At 44.8% G+C, this 23776-nt stretch overlaps 1 protein-coding gene across 2 annotated transcripts in view; it reads left to right on the forward strand.

The window, feature by feature from the left end:
* Positions 1–23776, forward strand: part of RAPGEF4 (Rap guanine nucleotide exchange factor 4) — a 292248-nt gene that overhangs the window by 254579 nt on the left and 13893 nt on the right. For both annotated transcript variants that reach the window (XM_021703202.2, XM_021703203.2), the window contains 12 exons: positions 2492–2642; positions 4365–4453; positions 5188–5218; positions 5432–5510; positions 6673–6819; positions 8611–8708; positions 14024–14149; positions 14563–14741; positions 17661–17751; positions 21301–21351; positions 22380–22467; positions 22878–22942. In XM_021703202.2, the coding sequence (XP_021558877.1) occupies positions 2492–2642; positions 4365–4453; positions 5188–5218; positions 5432–5510; positions 6673–6819; positions 8611–8708; positions 14024–14149; positions 14563–14741; positions 17661–17751; positions 21301–21351; positions 22380–22467; positions 22878–22942 (1195 nt within the window). The remainder of the gene's footprint in view (positions 1–2491; positions 2643–4364; positions 4454–5187; positions 5219–5431; positions 5511–6672; positions 6820–8610; positions 8709–14023; positions 14150–14562; positions 14742–17660; positions 17752–21300; positions 21352–22379; positions 22468–22877; positions 22943–23776) is intronic.

Below are 23776 nucleotides of genomic sequence, written 5' to 3' on the forward strand. Positions count from 1 at the left end.
TCATGAACCCAAGCACTAACATTCAGTCACTGTTGGGGGCTGGGGGTGACGACAATGGAAAGAGCCCTGTCTGGATTTATAAGCCTACCATTTATTCACTGAACAACCTTGGGCAGATCTCTTCTCTCTGTTTCATCTGTAAGTATTTATAGAGAGCATTATATGATCATGTGAGCACATGGAGCATATTTATTATAAACTATAAAGCTCCACATACATTTATAGTGTTAGCATGTTAATCCTTCCAATCATGTGTTCTGTCTTTCGTTGTAGAAAAAAAGACAGATTTCCCCCGTAGGAAAGAAGTCAAGAAAAATCTTTATCCTGACCCATAGAGATAATGTAAATTTAATATCCTGTCCTAAGGCCTTATAGATTAGCCACAGGTGTGCTGCTGATATCACTGTATCCAAGTCACAAGTGTTTGCATTGCTTCCTGAGTCCAAGTCAAGATAACCTGGAGGGGCGCCTGGGTGGCTCAGTCAGTGAAGCCTCCGACTTGGTTTCCGCTCAGGTCCTGATCTCAGCATCTTGAGATCAAGTCCCACATCAGGCTCTGCACTCAGTACAGAGTCTGCTTGAGATTCTTTCCCCTCCCTCCTCCACCTCCTCTGCTACTCCCCCTGCTCTCTCTCTCTCTAAAAATAAATAAGTAAAATCTTAAAAAAAAAAAAAAGATAACCTGGAAAGTTAGCATTCTATCTGCTTGATAGCAAATTTGATAGTTCAAACCGTCTCCATCTTGTGCAAGTAAGAAAGACTCAATCTCTCTCTCTTACTGACTCTTAGGTGAATCAGTACATATTTTTCAGTAAAGAATAACTCATTTGGTGCCCACCAAGTGCCGGACTGTGTTGCTAGGTCCCATAAAAATAGTGATAAAATGTTGTGCCTGCATTGCAATTCTTTGGAAAGAAAAACTGAGTTATGTGTGCATACAAGCAAGGGGCCTAAGGGCTAATCAGAAAAGAAATAATTTTCACACAAAGTGATCTTTCTTCCCTTTTTTTTATTGTAAGCTCAGAGAGAATTGTAGCAATATGGGTTGAGCAATTTTCTTTTTTATGAATCCCGTGCTCAATTTATGAAAGCCATTTTGCAACCCATTTACATGCAGTAAACCTTTGCTTTAAGGTTCTGTCATTTGCCTTGATCATGATTATTTATTGTCCCTTTAGAAAAGGCCCTTTACGGGTTTAGCTGTCAAGCACAGCACTGCCACAAGAAAGTTTTCTACTGAGCCTTTGAAGTCATGGTCGTAAGCTAAGGCACAGCTAGTCTTGTAGCCAACTAGGAGGCAGAGGGAGGGGTGTTGTGTAATGGGGAAGAAAACTAGTTGGAATTAGGAGTCTTTTTCAAAACCAACTCCATAGTCTCACCATGTGATCCTGGCCATTTGTGCGCTTTTGCAGTCTGTTTGCTCACTGGTAGGAAGGGAAGGATGCTTTTATCCCAAGACTATAAAGTAGAACTTAACTAAGGTACTCTAGTGCAAGAGACAGTGTAAGTTATAAAGAGGAAAATGTTCCATGAACTAATTGTCTGCAGTATGATCTGCTATAAATCACTGAAAAAGGAGTGGTATGTCTCCTCTAAAATCTTTCTTGATCACATACTATATTCCCTCTACTGTAATACACACACGAATGTAAACTGATAGCAGAAGCCTTTACCTGACACATCAGAAGGCACTCAACCAAGTATTTATTGGATTAATGGATAGATACAATTGCCAGCTGAAAGTCACTGTGCTGGGCATGGTACAGAATACAAGGCAAGTAATACATCATCAGAGGCCTCCAGGAGCTTATAGTTTCGTTAAGATGTCTAGCCATAAAGGCACAAAAAGCCAGTATGAGTTAAGTTGTGGTTTGAGGCAGGAGAAGACGTTACGATATAGTGTGTCGAAATCCCTCACCAGATCCACACAGCAGGAACCTTTGCTTTTCTTAACTCTAGGTGAGCCTGTCTTCCTCCAGCCCCATGCACTCTTGGTATCAGTCCAGCAGAACTTAGATGCCCACTCAGAAGGGTTTCGCTGAAATGTACACAATGAAGTGGCTTTATAGACGTATGTGCAGAATCATAGGAACCAAAAAGGGTTGGCAAGGCCCCGAGAGACAAGCAACAGCAGGGAGCACTGCCTCCCCCAAGGAGTGAAGGGCCAGGCGGAGGGCAGCCAGAGAGTGTGATGGGGGCTGGAGCAAGGCACAATAGGAACCCTTGTCAACACACAAGTCCAAGTGGAGCCATGCGAGTCTTATTCCTGGGACGACTGCCCTGTCAGAGTCAGCAGACATGACCAAGGCTTTCTAGGCACTTGGTCCAGGATCTTTCTGTGGGTGGGGCTTTTCTTGAGGGCCTGAGGAAGGGGTCCCATCAGTCCAAAAGGCTGGCTTTCTGAAACTGGAATGGATCATTCTCTGCCTTCACAAGTGGCTCAGTGCAGTGAGTGTGAAATGACCAGACGTCTTCCTTGACTCCGCGGCACTTACCACGCGCAGGCTTCACAAGGTACAGAGCAGGAGAAAATGGATTACGCCCTCAACAATAAGAGGCGAGTCATCCGCCTGGTGTTGCAGTGGACCGCCGTGTATGGAGACGCCCTACAGGAGGATGACGTGGCCGTGGCTTTCCTTGAGGTACGCGGAGTCCTCCCTTCTGAGAATACATCTTTGTCCTGCTGTACCAGGACTCCCCAGAAGCACACAGCTTCCCCGGAGAGACTGTGATTGCAAATTCTGTTAACATGTTCATCAGAAAGGTACTATGAGAGAAGTAAACAACATCATCCAACCCCCTGCCCTTCTAATTCAACAACTGGTAGCATTGTAAAGTATTTTCACTTGCTCTCTTTTTCTTTGCAGTTTTTCTATGGTCATAATCACATAGTACCCATCATTTTGTAGGCTGCTTTTTCCACTTTATATAAGGACTTTTCGATGTCAGTGCCGTTTTTCTAGTAAAAATTCCTGATGACCTTTGAGTAGCTCTGCCACATATATGCTTATTTTTTATCGTGTTGAATATTTACATCATTTCCAGTTTCTACATTCCTCGAATAATAGTACAGGGAACATTTTTGTGTAAGTAGGCCTGTCCTTGATCATATTCCTAGAAGTGGGATTGCTAGATCCAATGGTACCTATTTTTGAGTGGACAAATTTTATTGAGATAATTTTGTGGAGGACTGTCTAGGACCATAAGGTAGTTCCAGAGGGACATGATTTATGTCATAAACACTATTTTAAGCTGAACTTCCCTTTTCCTTCCCGTGGCTCCAGCCCCACATTGCAGCGTGGGCCCCGGCATTCAGTCCTCGATGACTCACTCTGTCCTCCGAAATGTAGATGAGGATCTTCAGTGCAGGCAAAAGGCAATGTGGCTTCTATTTCAAACATTATCAGTCTCTATGTTCAAGAATGAATTATCCAAAAGGAAGGTGCCCCCTTTCCCCCTTTTAATCATATAATTTGGCGGGCAGAGAGGTGGGGAAGGGAGGAGAGGGGACTGTGAGTGACCCTCAAGGCTGTGGAGTGAAGTATTTTGAAACTATAAAGGAACGATCGTAGCTTGGGTCATGCATTGACTCCTGGCCGCTACCAGTTGAAGAAAGGACTGTCTTGCAGAGGAACCAGAGTGGTGGTTAAGCTGGTAGCACCACAGCTGTCATCTTCCGCCGCGGAGGCCACTGCTCCTGAGCAAAAAGCGGGCCCAGCTGCTGCTGCCTGGTGGTCAGGATCGGTCCCAGGGCGTCCATAAAGAGTCCTGAGTTGATACCAAACTCAGCAGAACGTCAGGCCAGTCCTGAAGACCATGCCTGCGTTTTACCACCAAAAATCAACCACTCCTAGTGGGAAATAGTAAATAAACAACAGATGCTAAAATAATATTCAGAATAAATGTTAAAATTTCCCTGAAAAAATGTTGAGGTGAAAAGTGCTCTTAAACTATAAAATGACCCATTCTAAAACATTGCATTGCATTGCCTTTCATATAAATACCTATGAACAGTTCATCTGCAATTTTAAAAAATTTTTTTGAGTTTTTTCATTGTTGTGAAATATATCAAACATAAAATTTGCCCTTTCAACCATCCTCAAGGATACAATTCAGTGGTATTAATTAATTCACACTGTTATGCCACCATCACCACTATCTATTTCCAAAACCTTTTCTCACTTGCAGATTTGAATCTAGACATATTGTAACATTTTCTTTTTCTTTTTTGGTCTCCAATCCATGCAAGCATGGTCTGGAGATGCTAATAAAGCAGATGAATAGAGACACATCTTTGTTGCTCTTGACAGAATCGTGTACCTCGGCAATTGTTATTAAAAGCCTGTGACCTTTGCCAATTTCAGGAGTTTTATGTGTCTGTATCAGATGATGCCCGGATGATTGCTGCCCTCAAGGACCAACTGCCCGAGTTAGAGAAGATTGTCAAGCAAATGTAAGGAAGGGCCTGGCTTGGGGGTGTGTTTTCATCAAGTAAGTGCCTGCCTCTCGGTCAAAACATCTTCCAAAAAGTCCCTCGCCCCCCAGAAGGTGAAAGCTGGTTTTTCAGCAGCCACACGGTGTTCTGGTTTGAGTGGACGGGGCCTCAGGCTTGGGTGGTGGGATAAGGCCAGGTGAAGAGGGGAGATTCTGCTCCGCTTCTTTTGTGCCGGATGGCTGCCAAGAGAAAGCCTGGCACAAGGCGGATATCCTCCTGTGGGGCGTCTCACTCAGTAAACTCGGGTCCCTTTGGTTTGAGGCAGTGAATCCAGTAATAAAATAGTGGTATTTAAAGAAAGATGAGGGGGAATTACTTATATGGAAAATTCGCTTTCTGCCACCAAAGCTGTTGCTGGTGAATGTTTACATCCCCTCAGTGAAAACATGGAAGGTTTCACATGCTGTACTTTGAGCCTACAGTAAATACCGGAGAGAATGTATGCTACTAGGAAGACCCTGAAAGCTAGACATCTTGGCTTTCAACATCAGTTCTGCCAGGGGTCTGCCTGTGATGCAAGCCGATCTCTTCGTGTGTCCTCTGTGCTTGGTCTCTTGGTATTAATATGAGGGTTGCCCAAGGATTGCTGTCATTTCCTTTTGTAATATAAGATTCAAGCGCTATACAAGTGAAGCAATTCAAAATAACAGTACCAATGGTATTAATTAATGTGCTTTCTCTGTTTCTCGTAGTTCAGAAGATGCAAAGGCTCCGCAAAAGAAGGTAAGTGACCACGGATTAGGATTCTCTAATTGTGCCCTGTTGTGTAACAGTTCTCCAAAAATATTATAGTGCAATATATGAAAGGGATGTGTTTGTAAATACAAAATATGTTTTCTCATTTCTTGACTCTGCTTCTCGAGTGTGTTTCCTCTGAGTTACAAGTGTGCATCGGTCATTCTCCCCTTATGGTGGTTGCTGTGGTTATTTTTACAGCACAAAGTTCTTTTGCAACAGTTCAATACAGGCGATGAGAGAGCCCAAAAGCGCCAGCCTATCCGCGGCTCGGATGAAGGTGAGAATTCTCTTCTAACTCATGGTTGTATAGATTACTCAAAATCAATAAAATCCCTTCCCTGGGAACCCTTGGGCCCACTGAAGAGCTTTTCTTGGACTATCTCTTTGCACCCCAAATGGTTTGCTTGAAGGTGCCCTTTTGCATTCCAGTTATCCTCTTGAACTCTGGGCCTGGAGCTGAGGTGCTTGTCCACACTTCCCTGATTCTGCCTCTCCCTCACTACCACCATTGCCTGTAGGAAGGAAAGAGGATCTCAGGAAGTAGTTGCCAAGTTCGCCCACCTCCGGGAAGAGCTGACAGGCAGATGGCTGGCACTTTGCAATGCCAAGCAGAGGGGCAGCGCGGGGTCCCCTGCAGAGCAGGACTCCTGCCCAGAGAAGGCGCTCTGGCCCCAAGCACTGCGTTGTTAGCTGCCAGGAGGGAGGGGCACATGCTGACAATTACCATTTGGTTCTTTAAGATTTGTCTCAAGAGTCGCAACCAAAATAGAATGCATAATAATGACAAAATTTTCATTTTAAGCCACAACTGAATCTTGTCATTTAGGAGCGCCTCTAAACCCACAGATTACAGTAGCTGGAATTGCTCCCAGGGTTTGTGTTCAGAGGTGAGCCTGTAGGTGCCATATATGGGTTTGCTGAGCTCGATGCTGGCCCAGCCCCAAAGTACACAAACTGGTGAACAAGTGAGCGGGAACGTCAGTGTGTGTTCATGCCCCAGGCAGAAGCGCTCCTGTTTGCAGACGTGTTAGCTTTGGCTTCCCCACCACCCCGCCAGGCAGCAGCAATCTAGCAATCAGCCTACTGCCTAGCACTGCCTGGATTATGAGAACGAAACTCTCACAGGCAAGGGCAGACCCAGCAGACAGGCCTAAACGTACTTTCTCTGTTCCCCATCTCTTATAAATGGGTTTTCCGCAAATATCTGCTGTGGTTCTTTGAGTTGGAGATGGCAGCCATGTGTGTGCCCATCCTCAGACCAGTGCGAAGGTCAGGAGTTTTGGAAGCGGGCAGGCACAGGCATTGCTGACTGCAGGCAGGTACAATAGTAAGAGTGACAAGATGGTGCAAATTTGGGAAGTTATCTAAACGTTCCCATCACTGATGGTTTTCTTAACTCCCAAGACCAATTTACCGTATTGTTCCTGCCTTCCCAATAGTTCTGTTTAAAGTCTACTGCATGGACCACACCTACACAACCATTCGGGTGCCGGTGGCCGCCTCGGTGAAGGAAGTCATCAGCGCAGTTGCTGACAAACTGGGCTCTGGGGAAGGCCTGATCATCGTCAAGATGAGCTCTGGAGGAGGTAACAGCTTTAATTAGCACATTGGGCTTCTGCAAAATGGAATATCCCATCCAAACAGAAACCCTGCCAGGAGTTAGCATGGGCCTTCCAAGAAGATCCAAGGGACAAATTGGTGCTCTGTGTGCTCCCACAAATAACAAAATAATATGGTTAGAAGTGGGCTGGGTGAGTGTCTAATATGCCCTATTTTGTAGGTACCCATTATAAAGCAGAAGGAGGTGAAGCAATCTATCTGAGGCAGCTGGAGCTGAGGACTCTGGTGTGGATGTCAGCTTGGAGCTCTTTCTATAGAAACCCTAACAAAAAAGCTTAAGGTCTCGGAGCTCTGCGACATATGGACCCTAAGACAGCTTGACAAGCTATGGGCCATAGGTTTCCAAAAGTCTAGAAGTTGGAGGCAATCATAGGCTAGTTCTTTCCAGCTGATGATGGTTCCCCTCCTTACCTTGTAGAGAGGGCAGGAACCCAACTCATCGAATAAAATGAGGAATATTCTCCCCATAGGATTACTTAATTGCCTTATGCTTTCTTGAAATGTCATTTATTCATTCGCCATATATATTCACTGGCCACTTACTATGACTGGGACGGGAGAAATGTGTTGGGTGCAGCCGTGTCCCCAGGCTGTTGCCAGGCCGGCACAGAGGTAGACAGTAATAAGTGAACAATTATAATCCATGCTGGCTAGAGTTTTGGAACTAGTCTAGTCAGCACCTGTTGCCATGAGAGCCCAAAGAATGAGCAGTAAGGCTTATTTATCTGGAAATGATTTAACAGCAGGGGGATCCCTCAGGATCGGGTAAGCCATTTTTGCCATGTTTGAAGGCAAATGGTTCTACCGATGCAGGATTTTTAAATGCATCCTCGATTCCCAAGATATCCCCTCCCATTTCTGTCCCAGGCACACAGGTCCCAGGATGCCTGCCTTCACTGATCCCTGTGGCAAAGTCTTTCCACGGCTGTCCGGGGTCCCTCCTTCGCCTCCTTCGGGTTTTCACCCGAATGTCCGCGTCCGCCTGAGGCCCCCTCCTTCCTTTCTTTGATTCCCCTTCTAAAATTGTATCCTCTCCCGCTTACGTATACTTCCTAGCCTCCTTCCCTGCTGGTTTTTCTCCCCGTGGCTGCTCACTCTCTCATATATTTGTCTTGTTCACTGTCTGCGTCCCTCACTGTGATGCAAGCTCTTTTTGGATTGGGATTTTTTTTTTTTCCCCTGTGTTGTTCCCTTCTGTGTCCTCAACACCTGGAGCAGTGTCTAGCATATAGTACATGTTAAATAAATATTTGTTGAATGAATTAATTTTTAAAATATAGGAGGCTTAATCTAAAGGTCATGCTACTGCCCTCCAAATTAGGGAATCCGTGAAAAAATAATAATGAATTTTATATCTAAAGTCATTTGGGATCTCAGAAACCCCCTAAGTTTTCTAAAAGTGATCTTTCCATCTCCACAGTGCTGGGCATTATTGCCATCTGGAAACATAATTTGTCATATAAATAGTAAGTGCAGTTTTTGTAGATAATTACAGTTGCAGCGCAGAACGGGTGAATTGACCCTCGGCTACTTGCATTCCTGTTTTGTGGTCATTTTCTGATGGCATCCTGAGCGTCCTGTGCCTGCCTGAATGCTGTGTCTTTTTTATTCAGTGGGCCCCTTCGGTCCTGTATTTTATGCAGTCGCTCTGCGTGTTCCGGTAATTCACCAAGCTGACAATTTGTTGGTGTGATTAGGGCAGTGCAGCAAATCTCAGATGCATTTAATAGGCAATCTCATGCTTTTTATGTTCACAGAAAAGGTGGTGCTCAAACCTAATGATGTTTCAGTATTTACGACGCTCACCATTAATGGACGCCTATTTGCTTGCCCGCGAGAGCAATTCGATTCACTGGTAGGTGTGGATGGCCTCCTCAGAGCAGTGTCTGCAATCAGAAAAACTTGTCTGGAGCTGAATTTTGCAGTTACGTTGAACTGAGTTGCTAAAAACTCTTCAATGCTCCTTGGCTTTTTCTTTTTCTGTGCTCCATTAGGTAAGCCTCAGGTGTTCATTTGATATGCTCTGAGCTTTAGATTTTCTTTTGTGGAAATTAGCCAAGTAGCACCACTATCGGGGCGTAATTCAGCTTTTAGACCTCTTTGTAGTAAATGACCTCCTTGAAATCCCCCCAATTTAGACAGTAATATCAAAAATCTGAATGCTTAGACCAAGAGAGAAAAAAATGTTTTAAGACCAGACACTGCGATGATGTATCATGCTCCTTCGTGGGATGTAGAAAGGCATCAGGGCAAAGCCACTCTCAGGTCTAAAAAAAATGCAGTTCCCTGAAAGGGCCCCAACTTGGGTGGGAAATACCAGAGGCCAGCAGTTTCTTCCCTAAGTCCCCCAAACCCTTGTTGCCAGCCCACACAGAGCTGTCTTCGAGTAAAGGATTAAGCGGCCCATGCTAACAGTTGAGTAGCCTCCTGTCTTTTATGTAGATGGTAGGGTTCATTTCTGGTTATCCTATAAAAATTAGACATGTTGGTGAGTAGCTCTCAAGCTACGTTGGAAAGCCTGGGGGGCCAGTGCAGAGGATGGGGAAGAAGTTTTCTCCATCTTGGGACACACGGGGCTGAGTTTACTAAGAAAATTGCAAGAAGAGAAAGAGGTAAACAGCCTCACATTTCAGGGGAGAGTTTAGCCACGTGGATGCTGCATAAAAACATCCAAGTGTCATCAAATCAGACCTTAGAAGTAAATCAAGATTCCTCTCCTCCTGAGAACTGTTTTAGAGCTTGTTTTGGCCTCATGGTAATTCTTTGTTCGAGTTGGGGGAGAGCCATTTTGGGCGCTCTGGTGCAGTTAAGTGGATTGTTGCCATATCCTGAATCCCACTGGAGGGGAACTTAGCAAATGGCCTTCGTTCTCTCACTGTCCCTCATCCACCGCTGCCCATGAGCACCCTTGCTTGCCTCAGCCATGGGTGCTAGAAGATCTGTATGCACACGGTCCTTTCATTTATATTTTTTAGTCATCCACATTCACTGCTTTCTAAAAGATCAGTATTTCCCAACACTGAGGGATTGGGGGGGAAATGGCATACATGAGTCGTGCTGCCCTCTCCTGGAAATGAACACCATCAAAAACCAGGTTAGCTGTAGCCCTGTTACAAGGTGCTGGGCGATGTGTTTGCCACATGGCATTCGGCCTCTCTTGCCAACCGGTTCTTGGCCGCAGCGATAGATGACATGGTGTGCGGATGGAGTGTGTGGACTGTTTCCAGCTCCCTGTCGGGCAGACACTAACGCTTTAAGCCTCTGTTTATTTGCACATCATCCTGCAGCCTTACGAATTCTTAGCCCTTGCTAGTCTTCCATGTTAAGGCCTGAGTAATTGAAAGGCATTTACTTTGCAACAAGTACTGGGGAATGAGAGCTTGTTAACTCCCTCCATGTGGTGCTCCGCCATTCGCTGGGCTGCGAGTTATGTCATCGTACTAAGGAGTGGTTGAACCCTACCTGTCTCACAAAACTGGAGACATGGAGCCTTTTCCAGCTTTCTAAAGATTTCCCTGAGGACAGTCTTTCTAGGAAGAATTGCACACAGGATGACTCTGCAGTACAGAATGTTGGCCAAACCCTTTGATCTATCAACACATACTTATGAAGTGTCTGCTTTGTACTCGGTGCTATGCTGGCTTCTGTGGGACACTAGACCAGTCATCCCAGAGACTCTGTCCTTATGACAGTTACGGTAGGGAGATGAGACTAACACAAACAGCCTGGAACAGAACACATTGTAGGGCTACACTGTGTTGTCTAGAAATACCAGAGTGCCAGTGATTTATCCTAGTTGTTTGGATTCTGGAGCTTTATCTCTGGACATTTTATTTGAGCATAAATGTTAGTGCAGAGCAAATTATAATAAAACCCCATTGTACTGTAACTTGGTTTTACTCTTACCCATTCGCTACCCTTAGACTTTTATTTAGGACTTACTATATCATTCCAGGCATTGTGGATGGTTCTGGCTCTGGAATTGTCTTGAAGACAAATCCTTCATGTGCCTCCAGGAACCCACAGTGTAGTGAGGGATTCCAGCATGTAAGGAGAAGACGGTGTGACAAATGCCATTGCAGAGCCAGGCACAGAGGGGGAAAGAGGGATGCTGGGGTGGCGGCTGCCTTTAGCCATCTCTTTGTCACTGACGATCACTATACCCTTTCTATGTCTTGGGTTCTTGAGTTGGAAATTGGAGGATTAACAATGCTGTTCTCCCAGAGGGAGAGTACATGGGAGTTCTGTGCCTCTGGATAGGCAGTGTTCAGACCTGCCTGTGCACTGCAGACCCTCCGTAAGCTCTGTTGCGCCTCATCTGATGGGAAATGTCCACAGGACTGTCTATGAGAAAGTGGAGCCAGGGGATGATGCTTCCTGGGGGGCCCCGGGGTCAGCATGTCAATTCCCCACTTCAAATAGAAGAGCCGCTTCGGCCACTAGATTGCCTCTTCGGTGGTTCATGGAGGGAAGGGGCCAGCCTACCCTTTGTCAAGGAGGGAGGAGGGTTTGGTGAGCCCTGCCCACTCAAAAAAACAAACAAACAAAAAAATAGAGATTCTATTACTCTCTCAAAAGGGATGCAGGAATGATAGACCAGCATCCATGACTTAAAGAATTTTATATATTTCTTAACATTGGCACCTTCCCTGTAGTTGCTGGGTTTATCCCCTCTATGAAAAGCCGTAAGGTGTCAAGGAAAAGAGATGGGAGCTGGGTAGGCTGGGGAGGAAGAGAGCAAGAGGGCAGCTGCGTGGAGCAGAGGACTGGGCACATAGCAGCAGCTGCAAGATGGGGCAGAGTGCGCAGAGCCTGTCTGCGCCTGACCGGACTACCCTGCTTGAAACCGTTCTCCATACTTGTTTCCATAAGCTACTTGCCCATAGCTTCAGGTTGGTTCCCTAAGTTTCAAAACTTCGGAATAGGGGCGCCTGGGTGGCTCAGATGGTTAAGTGTCTGCCTTCGGCTCAGGTCATGATCCCAGCGCCCTGGGATCGAGCTGCACATCGGGCTCCCTGCCCAGCAGGGAGCTTGCTTCTCCCTCTCCCTCTGCCTCTCTCCCTGCTCATGCTCTCTCTATATATATATATCTCTGTGTCTCAGATGAATAAATTAAAAAAAAAAACTTCGGAATAAATATTTTTGTTCCTTACTCTCTGTGCCCTGCATAGGGCACATCAGGAACAATGGTGCTTAGCTCTTACGTCCCATACTTTCCCATGCATTTGCATCACTGTGGCACATGTGGGGAGGGGACTCGTTTGGAAGCGGGGGGGGGGCCTCCTCTGTGCCAGGCACTCTGCTTATGTGATACACTGACATTATTCCCAGTCAATCTTTTTAAGAAGCCTACATACCCAGTACTGCGACACCAAGTTCCCAGAGCTGGAAACAGACATTCAAGAGATGAGGGAATCGATCCCAGTCTGTGTAGTTAGAGTAGGGTGTGCATTTGGAGTCTGTGGCCCTCGAAAGCTACCCTATTGCAAAACCCCAGCTCTTCGTCTGGAACTCACAGGCTTTCTAAAGGTGTTTGAGCTGTCTGTTTGGTTCCCGAGGCCCTCTGTTTCCAACAAACAGGTCTCCTGACAGCTTTCTAGCCTTCCTGTGTCTCTAGCCATCCTTCAACAGACCAGCCTGGGTGCTCCTCTGAGCTGTTCTAACCCACCCAAGTTTGTCTCTTTAATCTTTTATAGCCTGGCTTCTTTCTCCAAGAACCTCTTCAGGCTACGCATTCATTTGAAATACCCCCTAACTCTCAAAAAGCCCATTCTTGTTCTCCCACGCGTTTATCCGTGTATCTGGGCATCAGGTGTGTGTTGATGCTTCTGTCTGTCCTTCATACCCACACATGAATGCCAGCAGCTGACTGTTGATTGAGTGTCGAGAGGGACTCTCTGGTCAGGGCTAACCCTCCCTTAGACTGTAAATTTGTAGGGATCACTTACATCCTGAATGTGTCATTTCCTTTTTTTTTTTTTTTAAGATTTTATTTATTTATTTTACAGAGAGAGAGAGAGACAGAGACAGAGCATGAGCAGGGGGGAAGAGGAGGCAGAGGGAGAGGGAGAAGCAGACTCCCCACTGAGCAGGGAGCCCCATGTGGGGCTCAATCCCAGGCCCCTGAGATCATGACCTGAGCTGAAGGCAGACGCTTAATGACTGAGCCACCCAGGCATCCCACTGAATGTGTCATTTCTTTAGTGCCCAGAACGCAGTGAGCGTTTATGGAATGTAATGGTTATGGCTGCTGCTGCTGATGATGATGATTATGATAGAACTTGCACAATATTAGCATTTCCAACGTAAATATCGAATATCCCAATGTGGCTAGCATGACATTAGAGAAATCCTCTTTCAATTCATGGGCCTTTTGTAACTTTGGACATATATTACAGATCCATAAATGTTCATATAGTATACATAAGTTTCCAAGGTATACAAATCATTCGTTTTACTAAGGAAAGCCAAATGAGACTGGTGAGTCAGGTAGAAAGTTTTGAAAGAGAGCCTTCCGGAAAGTAGCAGAGTTTGGTTTCCTGAAGCCCTAGCCCAGAACACCGTGACCGTGTGGCTATGATTTGTAGCTCAGCATCTCTCCGAGAGTGGAGGGATGGGCCAGTATGTGTAATGTCAGCACACAGAGCCCTTGGTGAGCCAGTAAGCTCAGGCCGTGTGTTACACGAGCTGGATAAGCAGCAACGTCACCACAATCACCAGCCCCCGCAACAGTAAGTGGTGCTGTGGTTAAATGTCCAAAACTGCCATCCCAGTACCTGCTCCGGAACAGCTGCAGTGGAAAATAGGAGGAAAACCTCTCCAAAGACTTCTTATACCTTTACCAGAGAAAAGGAACTGTTTCCGGGGATCTCCCGGGCCCAAGCACAAGGGGACCTCCATAGGTCACTCCTCACCAAGTCTTATTTGCCATGGTCCACGTTTCTCAGTCAGTGGAATTGATGATAGTGACGATGATGGTGCTAAGGATGGTGCTGAAGCAAGTGAGCATTAAGAGCAAAGGCGTCTTTCTCCTCTGGACAAAACCAAAGTTTCGAGATATTCCCGAAAGCGTCTCCAGAATCCTTTACCCTCAGAAACTCCTTCAAGCATTCAGCATGAAGTACTTATCTGTTCTGAGATTCTGATATAGTTTTGCATTATTATTCATAGACTCCCTTGCCAGAGCAGGAAGGCCCAACTGTCGGAACAGTGGGAACCTTTGAACTGATGAGCTCCAAAGATTTAGCGTACCAGATGACAATTTATGATTGGGAACTCTTCAACTGTGTGCATGAGGTAAGGTGCTCGGTGGAGAGCGTGAGCAGGTACCGTTGCAACTCTGGATGAAGCCTGCCAGGTGGCTCAGCTGCAGATATTGATGTGTGCTGCAAGATGGAGACCACTTCATCATTTGTGCAAATACTGAGCTTATTAATAAGGCCTGTTACAAAGTCTTTGGATCTTAAAGAAAAATCGTAATGATTTATAGTAGTCTTCCTGAGTATGTTAAACCAATAGTATCTCGTTGATAATTCTCTATTTAAGAAGCCCCACTGAAGCCCCCTCGCTCTGTAGTACAGCTTGAATCCTGGCTAGTGATTGGATTCACATTTGCTGACCAATGTCAACTTGTCTTGACAAATAGAGAAGCCTCGTTGGTGTTTTGATTGAGAAACAAAGAAATAAAATTGTTTTCTTTTCTTTTCTAGCTGGAGCTAATCTATCACACATTTGGAAGGCATAATTTTAAAAAGACCACAGCAAACTTGGATTTGTTCCTGAGGAGATTTAATGAAATTCAGTTTTGGGTCGTCACTGAGATTTGCCTTTGTTCCCAGCCCAGCAAGCGTGTTCAGCTCTTAAAAAAATTTATTAAGATAGCAGCCCAGTAAGTATCATTAGCTTAGGAAGAGAAAAATCTTTGAGCTGCATTTTCATTTTACTCCATTAGGCTACATCTTAAAAAATAAATAAATAAAAGGCAAGATACAGGATCTCCTTATACACAAGGAACAATGACAGGGGCTTAAGAATAACTGAACTCTTATAAAAGATTAATTTCATCTGGCTTTTGTAATACTGGACATCAGTATATAATAAATTAACATCTTACAGCATGGATGCCAGAGTCAAAATCGTGACCTCGTTTGCTCTGAACTGCCCTGGCTTTGTGCCTCCCCCAGCTTAAAGAGTCCTTCAGCAAACAAAGTTGTTGTAGAAAAGTTGTGTTGAGAAGGCCCTTCAAGTCAATGTCCCACATGACACCTTCAGGCCAGTAGAGGGCAGTGGAAACATGCATGTACATCGGCACATCCAACTCAGCCAGAATGAAAACAGTAAAATGCATAAATAAAGGCGAGCTAACCTGGGACATGAAAATCATCTCCATCGACATCAGAAAAAGCAAGCAACTTATAAATATTCTATTTAGTAGCACTTCATGGGAAACAATTTATTTACTGCCGGGGCCAGTTAGATTTCTCCCTGACGTGAATTTAATCTTCTCCTGCTATTTAGATATGCCTGACAACCTCCTGTTTACTTCCATGTTTTGGTATCAACACAAGGCTAAAAATAAAATGCTAAATGTGGCCCATGGCTGGGAGACTTCTTTCTAAATGCAGGGAGCTCTCACATAGGAAGGTGGGGAGCACAAGTGACCCCAGCTAGCAATTTTCTTGGGCCAAATAGTTTAGATCCTATACAGAGTCTGATTTCCAGAGCTAAACAAAGAAGTAAATGCTGCTTGACATTTCATATGTATCAGCTTGCCAAATGCTTCAAATTATTTTGCCAAAAATTGGAGGGTTCAACAGGATATCCAAATCCTCAGATTCAAAGGCTGGTATCTCTTAATTTGGAAAAGCTGCCTTTTTGAAAAAAGATTTGGTAAAATGTTGCTTATGAATTTCTGGTTCAAAGGACAGCCACTTTTTCTAGGAGACTAAACAGCCTTGTTCAAGGGACAGGTGCCTTCGCATATTTGGAAGGAGAGGATTACGGAAACTGTGACGATATGTGCTTTCCTGCTATAAAAAGCACATTCTCTCTTCACCTTAGCCCAGCAGTGCTAAATGCAACAAGAAGAGAATGGCAATCTGCACACCAGTGTGGGAGATCAGCAAACCTTTGGGGGCCTAATCCTGTTATTTGACAGTGGCAACTGAAAGAGTTTTGAAAGAGAGCCTTTCAAAAACTCGGGAATTTTTTTTTTTAATGTTTTTGCCTTTTTATCTTTCTTCCTTCTGATTACGGGAATGAGTAGGTGGCTTTGGCCTTTGGTATAAATTGGCTTGTGTTATTTAACCTTTACAAAGCTGGTGCTGTCCTGCAGTGGAGCTGTTTGCATGGCCCTGCTGGAGAAGGCTGTAGACTCTCCTAGACCAAGGTCTACAAGAACGAGATCTACACCCAGTGTTTTTAGAGAACTTCAGCAAGTTCCATGTAAGCTCTCCGACCTGCCCAGAGCTTTATGAAATTGGGGGTTCGAGTGCTATTATCTCCTTTTGAAGATGAGGAGACTGAGGCATGGGGATAGCTCGTGACTTAACCGAGGGTGATGAAGTTAGTTGGTAACAGTGACCAGAGCAGTGACCAGAAAGGCAGGTCTGTATTCCTGCATGTCCTTCCAAGAGCACATGGACAGGACAAAGGCAAACACGCGTACATGATCATACTCCTTGCCTTCCGCCCCAGGAGCTCTCTGAAACTGCTTTCAGCCCCTGACCTGAGAGCCACTGCCCCAGCACAGCAAAGGCCTTGCTTGCTTTAGCACCAGTGGGATAAGACACCTGATATCTTCTCTGAAATCGATATTCCTCTTTCCACACAGACCATTTAAGAATCACTCATTGTTTCCTCTGCAAAGAAGACACAGGCAGCAAAAACAACAATTTCATTAGCCTTTCGCAAAAATGTTCATCCAAACATGATTTAATTATGATGCAGTTGACTTAGATAACCATATTGATTTGGGGTAAAGGATTTGCACTTTTTGCAAAATTAATTCTTTCCCTTTTCGAGGAACAGGTATGAAGAAGTTGGGGATTCCCTTCTTTTTTCTTTCTTTCTTTTTTTTTTTTTTTAGTTAAATCAAGTACCTGGGCTAAATATTGCCATTCTAATAAGAATCTTTGATCTTCTTCCATAACATTCTTATTCCCAAATATATATTCATGAAGGCTAATAGTTGCCTTAGTACACATTCAAAGTGATCAGCCTCATCGACATCAGTAAAACACAGAGACAATAAGGTTACTTTTTGGTCAATTGTTTAGGTTCTTTGTCAGCTTCATAGGGATCATGACTTGTAAGTTGGTATTTCTCAACAAATCAGAAGCATTCTCATGGCAGGCAGACGTTTCGGTGGCTGCAGCAGTCGGACTTCCTCGTTCCCTCTCAGTCTGACAGAGGAGGTGTCCAGCCTCTGGCTCAATGTCCAAAAGTCTTTAATGACATTTTGCTTCCCTCTCTTATCCCATGAGCTGTTTCCTTCCAGGTTCAACAAGGCTTTTAGGAAGCTCTGAGATCATCCTAACAATCCCTAGGGTAGGGGTCTTTAAATTCCTTCTTAAAACCTGAACCTAGATAGCCGGAACCATCACCTTTCTAAAATTACCGTGGGAAGTCAGATGGCTGAACGTGGTCACCCAAGTGGAACTTACACAGTGCATTAAATCTATCATTGCCTGTTCTCGTAACGAGTCCTGACGAATATTAATGACTATCAGAAAACAGAACTCTAATTTTTTTTTTAATCGCACTCAAAAGTGGCATTTTACTCAGCCATGTGCTTCTTGTGTTTCAGCTGTAAGGAGTACAAAAATCTGAATTCCTTTTTTGCCATCGTCATGGGACTAAGTAATGTTGCTGTGAGCCGCTTGGCGCTCACATGGGAGGTAAGCTTCAGCTGAGATCCAGCTGTGACTTTTGCCTTAAGAATAAAAACACAGGCTCACCAGTGAGCTTTTTTAATAGAAATATCACTCACACTGGTATAGCAATGGAAAAGGTGGGACACTTTGAGGGAAGTGACCTGTCTTCTTTTTCCAGTTGCCTGAGAGTGTGAATTTAAAAAGATATTGTCCTTTCATGGGTGGGGGGAGCTGGTGGGGGGTCTCAGCTTCTTGGTCTATACAAGGTAAATAATAATAGTACATCTAGTTCCTAGGTAAAACATGAATCGACAACATTGGTTGGATGATTTCAAAGGTTTTGCTCATGGATTCTGGTGTTTTCTGGAATGTCTGCTTATTGCCTTATCTGTAATTAAGAGAGGACAGAAGATCCATTTTTATCCAAGTAGTCATTTTGCTCCAGGGAAAATTAGCCAGAAGGCCAACTGTTTGGCCCAGCTGAGTACTAAGTATCTCTTAACCACCTGGCCGACCTCTCTGTGTATGGAGGAACAAGAGTTGGCTAATATTCAGATTGGGGCAAAAGTAATGCAGGTGTGTTGTGGATTTCTGGAGCAAGTATCATTAGTGGTTTGTTGACAGTTGGTCATTTGTGCTAAACATCTTCATTTTTCATCAGCTAAGTACTCAAAATGTGCCCGACCCCTTACATGTGGTATATAGTTGAAGAAATACTAATCTCTCATGGAACATACACACAAAAATAGACTCTTACTAAAAATAAAAAAGTATGTGTAAGTGGGACACAAAAAGAGGTCAAGGAGTAGATAACAGAGACTTAATTTGCAAGAGTGCTTTAAAAAGGCACCAAAGGCAGATGTTTGCATCTCTAAATATTTTCCTTAAAACATTTCCTTCCCCGCTTCCCTCTTGAAACTGTTTCCTTTCTCTGTCCCTCCTAAATATTTCCATTGTTTATAGGACAGGTCCTCACAAGTTCTTCTGTCTTGGGTTTCTCTTAAAATTCCAGGCAGATGCAGCACACAGCAGCTCATCTCCTGAATATAGGAATGAGGGAATTGGTGAGGCCTGCGGGCCACGCCGCTGTATCACCTTCCAGCTGGTAAATAGACGGAGTTAGGGCTGCCACGAGATCGAAGCAAGGAAGCCATAGAGCAGGCTCCCCTGTCTTGTAGCCCAAGGCTCCTGGAATCTCTGGAAACCTAGGGTTCCCTCGCAGAGAGTCTGCCTTCCCCAGCCTGTTTCCAGCTTCTAATGCCCCCCCAGAGTCCAAATGATTTGGTGGGGAAGATCAAAGAAGGTATAAGGCCTTAGCATGAGGGGGGCACTATCAGAGTCTCCTTTCTTGGTCTAAAGAGAAAAATTGGAGGCTGCTTAGGGGGCAGGAGGGTGCAGTCCGCAGAAGGAGAGAGTTAACTGACCAGTCGTTCATTTTCACGGGGACTGTGAAGAAGCACATCAGTCTGCAAGCTACTGTTCTCATCCTTGCATGTTGCTGAAAGAGAAGATGAACCTCTCCTCATTTATAAGTCTCTATTCTTTAAGGTGAAATGTAATTATATCATCCTGTAGGAAGCGCTTTCATTCGTAAGCATTTTTGATTTGGGTTTCTCAACCTGTACTTGCGGAGAACCTCCCGGGCTACCCAACGGCTCAGGCGGAGAGCAGGAGGGCCCAGACGTGAACAGGGTGAGAAATGCTGCCCGACCTCCCGGAACTACAGAACACACGTGAAACTGTCAGTGAACAAAACGGGGGGAAAGTTAAACCGCATGGCAAAGGCAATGGTTCAGCCTGGGAATGAAAGACCAATCTGACATCAAGCAAGTGGGAGTAAAATCCTGGAGCGGTTTATTGGCCTTGGCAGTGTTAACACTGCGGGCAGGATAATTCTTCATTATGGGGCTGTCCCGTGTAGCTTAGCAGCCTCCCTGGCCTCCACCTACTATCTATCAGTAGCACCTCTCTGCTCCACCGCAGTTATAACAATAAAAAATGTCTGCAGACATCACCAAATGTCCCCTGGTGGATGTGGGGTCAGGGTTGCAAAATTAACCCCAGTTGAGAACCATGTCTCTGGAAGCACTGGGTTACATAGATTATAGTATTAAGACCCACAAAAATTTGGATTACTGTATGCCATCCTGCCTTTGACCCAAAAGCCAGCTAAGTAAAGAAAGAGAGGTAGAGTGACAGATCTAACCAAAAATGTAATTCACTTGTAATTTTTAAAGTGGTCTATGTCCATGGCAAGTTATCGTCTAATGAGGTGATTTGGATACTACGTGTGGACTGAGATCCTTGCATCCCTGGATGCCCATCCCGGCTCTCATCCCTTTGGACTTTGCCTCTGAGCAAGGATATCATCTTTCCCCGAAACCTAACTTGAAAAGCAGTACTAGGAAAATGAGCTTGGAGGACATGCGGGAGACTAGTCCTAGAAACAAAATCAGATTTTTTACAGATTTTAAATGGGAATATGACAAACTAATTCAGACATGAGAGAGAAGGAAGAGAGAGGCGCTCTTCTGTGAGTACAGAGACCTAATTGGTGAATCCGTTGTTGCCGGCAGGCAGACTTACGTGCGGGAAGCAGAGCTGAGCTGGAATCTCTGAGGCCTAGGACTCGCTCAAAGCTTCCACAGTCTCGGGAGCAGAGACGCATCACGCCGCTCTGCCTTGGTGTGGCCTATCAGAAGAGAACAGTTCAGGATTTCTAAGATCTCAGGACCTAAGCAAAGAGAGAACCAATAGATTGAAAGGTGGCTTGATAATGGCCGACTGGCCTTGGTATGTGGGTACAGCCAGCAGCACTGAATCAGGAACCACAGCGGTAGAACCGTCCGTGTTCCTATGACAGCAGGGTGGAGAAATAACGTGGGGAGATGCTTGTGTGGAAAAGCATAGAGCATGTGAGAGAGGGGTAGAAAGGAGGCAGGTGATGCGAATTCCAGAGGCTCGACCGTCATCAGCTGTGCGACTTGGGGCAAGTCACAAACTGTGAGACCTAATTTCTTCCATCTATAAAACACAGGTTTAATCTATTCAAATAAATATTTATGGAGCAGTGACTACGTACCTGACACTCGTCCAGGCACTGGGGATAAAGAAACACAACTGATAAAAATTTCTATTCTCGTGGAGTTTACATTGTAAGATTAGAGGAGGATTGAATAGGTAGTTTCTAAAACTTGTAATCCTACTATTCTCTGGTCTGAAGTCCTAATTGTGGGAATCAGAGAGTTTAAAAGGTGTGGGAGGAGGTAATTCCAAACCACTTGTGGTCTGAGAATGCAGTCCTTTGTATGAATAATTAGAAAACATTATAAAAACAGTAAGACCAAAGCATCTGTAGTTAACTTTTGTTTCAACAAAGTTAAGAGTTTTAAAAGGTAAGTTCTTTATATTCCAGATGATGCTCAAATGCTAAGACAGATTACAGCCTGGCCTTTTTTAGAGATGTTTGATTAAGAGCCGGAGAAATACATTTCCCCTAGTAATGGTAACACATGATACATATCTAGATATCGAATCTGACATGTGAGTGTGGCATTTTTGTTTCATTAACAGAAACTGCCAAGCAAGTTCAAGAAGTTCTATGCGGAGTTTGAAAGTTTAATGGTAAGTGACAGTGACTCCTTTATTCTGTTCACTGTCTGCATTAATCTAATTTCTGATTAGCTGAATTGAAGTTCTCATTTCAGAAATTTTACCTGTCCTTGTATGACTTTAAGAAGTTTATGATCCCGTTTTAGTGCTGCTAAAACAAGCATGTCTGACTAATGAACGGCACCCTCAGGAGCTAACTTAAAGAGGACTTATGTCCCACATAAGGTCAATTTGTGTAACTAAGAAAAGCAGTGTAATAGGATCCTTTCCGCCTAGCACAGGTGGGCTTTGGGTTGGAAGCTGCATTTTCCTTGCCTTGCCAAAATTATTGTTCCCCATTGGCTGGGAGGTATTCACAGACAGAAGTGAGTGGGAGCTGGTAGGAATGATAGGATGGTTTCAGAGAGAGCACAGGGGGCTGGCGGGGCAAGGCGGAGAGGAGCAGGCGGAGTCCGAACTCCCAGGAAAGAGGCGGTGCTTCGGGGGGGAGGGGTCCCAGGAAGGAGGTGGTGCTTCGGGAGAGCGGGGGAGGGGTCCCAGGAAGGAGGCGGTGCTCTGGGAGAAGGTGTCCCAGGAAGGAGGCGGTGCTTCGGGAGGGGAGAGGGTGGGTTCCCAGGAAGGAGGCGGTGCTTCCAGAGGGGTTCCCGGGAAGGAGGCAGTGCCTCGGGAGAAGGGTTCCCAGGGAGGAGGCGGTGCTTGGGGGGCGTGTTCCCAGGAAGGAGGTGGTGCTTCGGGAGAGGGGGATCTTGGGGGGGGGGCGGTTTTACACGTGTTTGCTCGCAAAGGGAATCAATCTCTCCCCTCAATCCCTGCAGGCAAATCTCCCTCTCAAGCAAAAAAAGGAAACAAAAAGCAAATAATTTTCATGTCAGACGGGAAGTTGTTTTAAAACAAAAATCAATTTAACTACCTTTCTCTTCTAGCTACAGTTCGTTGAAAACTATCTGATTGGGGGGTAACAAGTCTAGGTGGGTTAGGAAGTAGAGGGGGTGGGATGTGTGTCGTTAGTCATTAACCAGCATCTCTCTGTTTCTCTAAAGGATCCTTCTAGAAACCACAGAGCCTACAGGCTGACAGTAGCTAAGCTGGAGCCTCCTCTCATCCCCTTCATGCCTTTGCTCATTAAAGGTAATTCTAAGGAAACGCACAGGTCAAGCCAGGAAGGAATGTGTGGGGAAGAAAATGAACAAGAGCCTAATCAGGCTGAGCTCTTTGGAAAAAATGGTCCCCTCCTTCCCCCTTCTTCATCACCTCCTCTCCCCCTTGACTTTTTGGAAAGGGTTGGGAAGATTTATCAGAGGAGCAAGGATCTATGATTTGGAAGACTTGATGGTGAAACAGAGGGTTAGTTTGGAAATTTTACTAATCTCAGGTAAAGTGCTTTCAAAAGTTAAACACCCAGTATAAAAGGAACTATTATCAGCTTTTTTCACCTGCAGTGTTATGCAAATCCTCCAGCATAATCTAATGGTGCTATTGTGGTTTCTTGGTATGACATATTTCTTAGTAATTAGAATGTGACTTTTATTTCTGTGCAGATATGACATTTACTCATGAGGGGAACAAGACGTTCATTGACAATCTAGTAAACTTCGAAAAAATGGTACGTACGGTATTATAACCTTAACCACAATGTTGTTTTCTTTCAAATAAAATCTGCATTTGTACTGATAAAGGAAATACTTTCCATATATGGCGCCACATTAAAAAGGTAGTTACGCATAAAGGAGTTTTGAAAGATTTGGTTCAAATTGGCTACCCATTTTAGTCTGTCAGTTCTCTTTTGTAAAAGTGAGTGGTATTTGTGCCGCAGCTCACAGCAGCTGCTAGCTTTTATGCTGTGTGCTCGGTCCTGGGCTGCCTGTTGCTAAAATACACGAATGTTCCAGAGTGACTTCCATGTTGTTGTTTTGTTGTAAGGTTCCTAGAGCTAGACTTCCCCAGGATGCCTTTGAGTTGTTTATCTGCTGGGCCCGACTTTAGTGCATGTAGGTAAAAGGCAACTCCACTGCAGATCCTTTTTACGGAGTATTCACCTAAATGTATAAATAAATAAAGTTTGCCCGAGTTCAGAGAAGGAACTTGGGACTCTTCATAACCAAAAACAAATTTTTAAAAAGTAACAGATGGGGTGCCTGGGTGGCTCAGATGGTTAAGCGTCCGCCTTTGGCTCAGGTCATGATCCCAGGGTCCTGGGATCGAGTCCCGCATCGGGCTCCCTGCTCCTTGGGAGCCTGCTTCTCCCTCTGCCTCTCTCTCTCTCTGTCTCTCATGAATAAATAAATAAAATCTTTAAAAAAAATAAATAAATAAAAAGTAACAGATGTGGAACTGGCATATATTTGGTAGTTTGCAGCTCCCCTCATCAAGAAAAAGCTGTGGGGGCGCCTGGGTGGCTCAGTCGTTAGGCGTCTGCCTTTGGCTCGGGTCACGATCC

Source organism: Neomonachus schauinslandi, chromosome 3 (assembly GCF_002201575.2).
Source record: "Neomonachus schauinslandi chromosome 3, ASM220157v2, whole genome shotgun sequence".
Taxonomy (NCBI): Eukaryota; Metazoa; Chordata; class Mammalia; order Carnivora; family Phocidae; genus Neomonachus; species Neomonachus schauinslandi.